Here is an 8109-nt window from a genome sequence, read left to right as displayed (position 1 = left end):
ACAGTGTCACCTGTCTGAGTTGCTAGAAAAGATTTATTTAAAAATCGATCCATAGGATGTGTTTTCACATTTGTCAGTTTCTTTCCACTTGCGCGCTAGAGGGAGGCACTTTAAGAGTTATTAACTGTCATTCTAGGAATAAAAGACACTGAGTTTCAGCAGTGATTGGTAAATAGGGCAGGGAATTAAAATGAAATTGGATTAAAAAGAAAGTAAAAAAAATCACTGAATTAGAAAATTTCACCAAATCTTGTAGATCATTAATTTCTGATTTGAATAACTTCATTCTTAAACAACAACAACAACAACAACAACAACAAAAACCTAGTAGTTATCACCCACCCATGCCCAAATAAGTGAATATACTACAGCTTCTGATGTTAAGGTATCATGGTTTTGCTGTTTGGGCTTGTAAGGGATTTTAAATATTGACAAGTACTTTGAGTTATGTTTCGAGTAAAATTTCAAAATGTTGTATTATGCATAGGTTCCAAAGTGTCAGAAAAACCGAAAAGTCGAATAAAACATATTAGAAGAGCTTAGGAAACCGTATAAAAATTAAAAGGCTAAAATAACCACTCCGTTTTAAACGTGTAAAAATAAATCGAATTGGTTCGCGGGACTCGAATGACTTTTTTTTTTTTTTTCTTTTAGATAGTTGGTATGTACTGAACCCGGCACAACACCAAGTAGGTCCTGGTACACACTAAGGAATATCCAACCAGGTAAATACATCAGGGTGATGAGGCCCATGAAATTGAGTGGGTAGTGAGAATAGTCCCAGGAGCAAGCGCCGCATGAGCGGAGGCCCAGGCCCCGGCACAGCTCCCACGCGTAGAGGAAGGTCACGTAGACGGGCACCGCTTCCAGGTGCTCCAGCCGCGGCTCCAGTGCAGGTGGAAGTAGAGTTTCTCCACCACGAAGCTGCAGCTGCCCTACAGAAAGGAGGACCAGAGCGACGTGTGGCCGCTGGTCGGCCCGTCTGCCTGCCCAAGAAAGTGAAGAGGATCTCATCCCAAAAGCCGTGCGTTCCGAAGAAGAGAAAGCGGAGCGGGTCCGGCAGCCCCCGAGCGGGGCTCCCCGACGCCCCCGGTGCCTCGGCGGTCGTCGCGGCCACCTGCGCCCGGAGCGGCGGGGGCGCGCGCGGCCAAGGCTGGGGCCGCTGCTCGGGCGGCCCCGGTGCCGCAGGCGCAGGAAGCGCTTCGGGAGCACTGGGCCGCGGGAGAGCGCCAGCACGTCCTGCAGTCCCGCAGCCCCAGCGCAGCGGCCCCGCACCGCCGCGCCCGGTCCGCCGCGCAGGCCGAGCCGCAGCGCCTGGCCGCCGGGGTCTGCAGCGCCACGCGGGCCGACGGGGAGGCCGGAGAACTGAAGACGGAGGCGCTGGGGCAGCGCGGCCGGCAGGCAGACCTTCTCCGGGGCGAAGCGGGTGAGCGAGTGCAGCAGGCGGCGGCGGGCGAGGAGAACCCCAGCCTGCGGAGGTCCGGGCTGCGAGCGAGGCGTCCCGGGCATCCCGTGCGTCCCGTACTAGCAGAGTCGCTCCAGGCGGGCAGCGCGGCGCCGGCGGCCGGCGCTTCAGCAGTGGACAGCGGCTCCGGGCGGCTGGCGGCAGCCTCGCGCCCCCGCCCGCCCGCCCCTCCGCGCCCGCATCGCCGCGTGCGTGGAGCTGCGGGGCCGCGCCGCCGAGGCCCCCGGGGGAGCGCAGGGAGCTCCGTCCCGGCCGCGGCCCGATGGCAGCCGGAGCCCTAGTGTCCGGGAGACGCGCGGCCGCCCAGCCCGCGGAGCCCCCCCGCGCCCCCCCACCCCGCGCCCTGCCCTCCGGCCCGGGTGGGTGCAGCCGGAGCCCTAGTGTCCGGGAGACGCGCGGCCGCCCAGCCCGCGGAGCCCCCCCGCGCCCCCCCACCCCGCGCCCTGCCCTCCGGCCCGGGTGGGTGCAGCCGGAGCCCTAGTGTCCGGGAGACGCGCGGCCGCCCAGCCCGCGGAGCCCCCCGCGCAGCGCCCCCCGCCCCCGCGCCCTGCCCTCCGGCCCGGGTGGGTGCAGCCGGAGCCCTAGTGTCCGGGAGACGCGCGGCCGCCCAGCCCGCGGAGCCCCCCGCGCAGCGCCCCCCGCCCCCGCGCCCTGCCCTCCGGCCCGGGTGGGTGCAGCCGGAGCCCTAGTGTCCGGGAGACGCGCGGCCGCCCAGCCCGCGGAGCCCCCCGCGCAGCACCCCCCCCCCCCGCGCCCTGCCCTCCGGCCCGGGTGGGTGCAGCCGGAGCCCTAGTGTCCGGGAGACGCGCGGCCGCCCAGCCCGCGGAGCCCCCCCGCGCCCCCCCACCCCGCGCCCTGCCCTCCGGCCCGGGTGGGTGCAGCCGGAGCCCTAGTGTCCGGGAGACGCGCGGCCGCCCAGCTCGCGGAGCCCCCCCGCGCAGCACCCCCCCCCCCCGCGCCCTGCCCTCCGGCCCGGGTGGGTGCAGCCGGAGCCCTAGTGTCCGGGAGACGCGCGGCCGCCCAGCCCGCGGAGCCCCCCGCGCAGCGCCCCCCGCCCCCGCGCCCTGCCCTCCGGCCCGGGTGGGTGCAGCCGGAGCCCTAGTGTCCGGGAGACGCGCGGCCGCCCAGCCCGCGGAGCCCCCCGCGCAGCGCCCCCCGCCCCCGCGCCCTGCCCTCCGGCCCGGGTGGGTGCAGCCGGAGCCCTAGTGTCCGGGAGACGCGCGGCCGCCCAGCCCGCGGAGCCCCCCGCGCAGCACCCCCCCCCCCCGCGCCCTGCCCTCCGGCCCGGGTGGGTGCAGCCGGAGCCCTAGTGTCCGGGAGACGCGCGGCCGCCCAGCCCGCGGAGCCCCCCCGCGCCCCCCCACCCCGCGCCCTGCCCTCCGGCCCGGGTGGGTGCAGCCGGAGCCCTAGTGTCCGGGAGACGCGCGGCCGCCCAGCTCGCGGAGCCCCCCCGCGCAGCACCCCCCCCCCGCGCCCTGCCCTCCGGCCCGGGTGGGTGCAGCCGGCCGCGCCCGCGCTCCCTCCGCGCGGCCCACGGAGGAGTGGAGGCGAGGACCGCTGCGAACCCCGTCGCCGCCGCCGCCCCGCCCCGCCGCCTCTGCCGCCGGCTCCTGAAGCGGAGAGCGAGCAGTGACGCCCTTCCCCGGCCTCCCGGTGCTCCCCTCCCGCTCGCCCTCTCCCGCCTTCGCCGGGCCCCCCTCCCGCTCCGCCCTCCGCGCAGAGGCCCGCGGGGTCCCGGCGAGGAAGCCCGGCCGCGCCTCTCCGCCCTCCTCCTGGGACGGCGTCGGCGGGGGAGGCAGGAGCGGAGAAACCCCCACCAGGGGTGACCCGAGCTGCGCCGGCTGCGCGGGGGCCCGGCACTCCCGGGAGCGCGGAACCAGGGCCGGGCCCGCTGGCGAGGCGGAGGGCCTCGCGCCACACGCCAGAGGCCGGGCCGGGCCCAGGCTGCGGTGCTGTGTATTTAATGTTCTGATTCAAAGCCGGCCGTGTCCCAGGCACGAAGAATAAACACGAGACTCCGTGCCGCACCCCAGCATCCGAAATGTCCCCTGGTTCACTTTTTCACTCTCTCTCCCCGACAAGCCTGTTTTCCTAGGTTAGTCTGCCAGGGGCCAAGACAGAGATTCAAAGCTCCCCACCCCCCACCTCCCACCCCCGAATTATGAAATGATCTGAGGCCAGTTGGGTTGGACGTTGCTCTGGCTGCCGCGGAGGCTCTTGTCAGGAATAGCACCCTTGAGGGATCCCTGGGTGGCTCAGCGGTTTGGCGCCTGCCTTCAGCCCAGGGCATGATCCTGGGGTCCCGGGATCGAGCCCTGCGTCGGGCTCCCTGTATGGAGCCTGCTTCTCCTCTGTCTGTGTCTCTGCCTCTTACACCCCAGTGCTGCTTTTTCTCCTTGCAGAACTAGATCATCCCAGAGATGAAGACTGAGAGTGAGATTTTTTAATTAATTAATTAATTAATTAATTAATTAATTAATCTATTTAAGGTAGGATGAGAGAATCTAGAACTTTGGTGTGTTGGGGGCTGCGCTTTTTTTTTTTTTTTAAGATTTTATTTATTCATGAGAGACAGACAGAGGGGCAGAGACACAGGCAGAGGGAGAAGCAGGCTCCATGCAGGGAGCCCGACGTGGGACTCGATCCCAGGTCTCCAGGATCAGGCCCTGGACTGAAGGCGGCACTAAACTGCTGAGCCACCGGAGCTGCCCTATTATAAACTTTCTTAAAGATGCAAGGAAAACCTTGAAAGGTCTAATTTGATAGTTCAGACTAGTTCATCTCAGGGAATGTAGGAAAATCTTTTGGATTAAACACAAAAATTGGTATCTTCTATTTCTGTATTTTTAGCCTCCACACTTAACAAAATTTCAATTTTGTGTACCATACATGTCTTATGAATTATATTGGTATAATAAGACATGTATAAAATTTATGCATGTATAGTACATGCATGTTCTAAACAGCTAATTTTTTAAAATTAGGGAATGTATAATAAAAAGCTTGTGTCTCACCACTGTTGTCAATGTATTGCTCTGCTAAGTGGGGAGTGGGTTAGATTACTAAAAATCTCAATGTTCTAGGTCCTTTTTTTGAATCTGTTTCTCATTTATTCTGGGAGAAGTAATGCAAAATAGAAATTAACAGTTATAAGTCCATAGCAGAAAAAGCAGCTATTACCTGTTATTCTATATTTCTTTTTATATTTTTGTTGTGGCCTCGCCTTAGTTATGCCACTTCAAAATGTATGAAACACTAACTTTTTAAAAAAGTAGACCAAAAAGATAAAAGGAAAGTTTTTAAAAAGGCATGAAACAAGGGGCAAGGAAACTATTCATTATATAACTTGCTATTATTAATTATTTACACTCATTGCCTCATTTTAAAAAAAGTGACTATCTTCTACCATTCTGAAAAGCTAGCCCACCAATGATACCAATCTTTGTTTCTGCTTTATCTTCACATTGTTCTTTTGTTTTAAACACTTCATTGCTGATTTCCAAATGGAAAACTGCAGCATGGCTTTGCTGATCCATGATGATTTTATAATTTACAATGGTTGCATCAGAATCTCCATGATCATAAAAATGTTTAAAAGCATTTCTGTGTTGGTCTTGACTACTACAAACATTAGGTTGCAAAGATCCACCTGTTAAAGCAGCAACTTGCTGGGAGTTGGTGGGCATAAGGGTGAGGGGAATTTAAAAATAGGAAACAGGAATCTGCAATAAAATAACATGAGTTGAGACTCCCTAGGTTAGAAAGTAGCCATTCAAAGGATGTTTTGAAGCATTGTTCTTCCATGGAAAAGACAGTCTTCTTTGTCCTCAGAAGCTGTGAAGCTGTCTCAGTAACCACTTGTAGAGATGTAACAATTCTGGACTGGCCAGGTTGAGCTGTGTAGCTAGTGTGACCAGGGAGAGATCTGCTAATTAGGAGAAGGGTCCTCTGGAGGATTATGATAATCTTCAGTGAGTTGTTGTCTAGTGAATATGGGTCATAGTTGTAGTCTTTTAGATGTGCGGAATGCCTGAGACCTTTCATTGCACACCAGAAGAACAAAGGAAAGTGAGGGGAGAGTACAGCATTTAGAAGAAAGCTTAAGGGAATTTCACTAGGGTAAAGCATGAATGTAATAAGAAGAAAACAGTAAAAGGCAGCAGCCACATTAACACTAGATATAAAAACCTTTCTTATTATAGATCAAATTATACCCGTACACCCCCCTCCTATATACTATAATCATCAAACTAAGAACACCCGCTCCAAGGCTTGCAATTGCTGAATGCTAGCTCCCTAAAAATACTACCAAAACAGCCTGTTGCTAAGGCAAAACTGAGTTTGTTGCTTACCATGGTAAGTAAGCTTTCTTCCTTGACAAAGTTTTAATAGCATCTTGGAGCAGGAAGGACAATGTTGGACTATTTAAGTGGTTTTTGGGTTTGAGTTTAAAATGGGTCTTTCAATACAAGGGCTTGATTAGAATTAGCTAATGATTATGATAAACTAGTTTTGGATTGGTGGACATAAGATGAGTGTCTTGAGGGGAGTGTTTCAAAAAGCATTGAGAATCGATAAACATTTATCTCTCTGCTCCAGAGCTTCCTAAAATAAAAAAGTTGTGTTGATGAAGACAATAGAAGTCATGTTAATGAAGACAGCCAAACAATAATGTCATGGCCACGTAGACAATAAGCTTTAGAGATGTCTGATCTTGGATTCACACAATCGGATAGTGAGGACCAGTTTGGAATCTGAGGAGAATAATTTGAGTAAGGACAGGTAAAGGTAACAAAGAAGCAAGGCTGACATTGAGTTTAGCTAAAATGATGCTCATCCTTAGTGTGTGTGGAGGGCAGGGGAAGGGAGAGAGAGATTGATTGACAGTTCCATAAAAACAGCCGTGTAAAATATTTGTCTGCATATGTCTACAGTTTCATTTATTTTACCTATACTCTTTCTTTTTTCTTTTTTTAAAAAAATTTATTTATTTATTTATTTGACAGAGATAAAAATAAAAGAGAGAGAGAGAGAGACTGAGAGCACAAGCAGGGGTGGGGGTGGTGGGTAGCAGGAGAGAGAGAAGCAGGATCTGCATGGAGCAGGGAGCCTGATGTGAAGCTCCATCCCAGGGTCCCTGAGCCAGAGGCAGACACTTAACTGACTGAGCCGAGGCACTCTAAGGAACAGACTTTGAATAAATTCTTTAAATTCACAACACTTAAAGAAAAGCCAAAAGAGCACCAAGCTGTTTTGGAAAATCTTGCTTAAAATTTTCACTTTGAGCAATATTCAAATCAGAAACACTCCCTTTGTGTAATTTTGGCCTGCCTGCCAGTGACTCACCTTCAGTGCGTAAGGAGAGGATTTCCCCTCCCTAGTTAATTCCATTATGTTTTCAGAGGAAGGAGTTTATTTTGAATAAAACTACTTGGGTACATTGGTTGAGGTTTATGGGTGAGAGGTCATCACTGTCAATGGATACTACTTAATGCGCACCTACGTGTCAGCTGTGCACTTCACATAGATTATCAGTAATTCCTACAACTGTTCTCTTATTTTTTTGAACAGATATTGAAACTGGGGCTCAGAAAAGTTACTTGCTCAAGGTCTTAGCTAATAAGTCCAATGCCAACAATGAAGTCATTTCCACTTGACATCACAGCTCATTTGCCACACACTGTGTTGTCTCTTATGTTCTTGTATTAAAGCCACCTTGAATGAGTTGAAGTTGCAGATTTAATAAAAAAGATCATTCTGTTTATAGTTCTAATGGGCTTTCCTTTAAGAATCCCTAACCCCTCCCCAGCTACTCCATCCCTTTGGCTATCATTTTAATCATTAACCTATGCAATCTTTCACATCCTTTTGTTGTTACTGTTCAGTACACTTATTTATTGTGCCACACTTTCCCCCTTCTGCATTTCATGACAAATTAGTAATGGCTCTTTATTTGTACAAATGGGGCTGTCTGGAAGGGCTTGCTGTTTGGTGTGGAATAGCAGATAGAGCTCAGATAATAGGAAAATAAGTATGGAATGCAAATGTATTCCTGTGCGTTGTCGGGACCTGTCTCTAGGTATCGAAGTTCAGCAAAATCACACCCTGCTATTCCAGTTAACACATCTATTTGTGGCTGTCATAACCTAAAAACCTAGGAATGCTTCCGTGCAGAGACTTAACCAATAGATTTGCATGTGTTCATCTAGTTACCCAAGTCCACTCATTTTTTTGAAGATTTTATTTATTCATGAGAGACACAGAGAGACAGAGACAGAGACACAGGGAGAGGGAGAAGCATGCTCCACGCAGGGAGCCTGGTGTGGGACTCAATCCCGGGTCCCCAGGATCACACCCTAGGTGGAAGGAGGCACTAAACCGCTGAGCCACCCGGGCTGCCACCCAAGTCCACTTGTATCTGGTCTCCAAAACCTAAGTACATATTATATTTCAGCATCTTCCGTATGAATCATACATGGCATTCTCATTCTAGAATGTACATGGGGCATTTCTTTCTAGGGTAGTAAAGATAATATATTTTATAGTTTAACACCTAGTTATGGTACTTCTTAATTTTTTTCAATCATTATCCATTTTGTCCTCAATCTTGTGACAAACAGCTATTTTTCTAATTCATACTAAAC

General features: G+C 52.8%; 1 protein-coding gene across 1 annotated transcript; it reads right to left on the bottom strand.

Moving 5' to 3' along the window:
* Nucleotides 1-845: 845 nt before the first annotated feature.
* Nucleotides 846-1743, bottom strand: LOC144281381 (transmembrane protein 229A-like). The gene is made up of 2 exons (XM_077844331.1): nt 991-1743; nt 846-935 (listed from the first exon to the last, which is right to left on the bottom strand). Exons 1-2 carry the CDS (start codon nt 1507-1509, stop codon nt 846-848), a joined length of 609 nt encoding a protein of 202 aa, XP_077700457.1. The 5' UTR covers nt 1510-1743.
* Nucleotides 1744-8109: the final 6366 nt, after the last annotated feature.

Source organism: Canis aureus, chromosome 12, assembly GCF_053574225.1.
Source record: "Canis aureus isolate CA01 chromosome 12, VMU_Caureus_v.1.0, whole genome shotgun sequence".
Taxonomy (NCBI): Eukaryota; Metazoa; Chordata; class Mammalia; order Carnivora; family Canidae; genus Canis; species Canis aureus.
The sequence above is the reverse complement of the archived record's forward strand: the minus strand, read 5'-3'. Positions and strand labels throughout refer to the sequence as shown.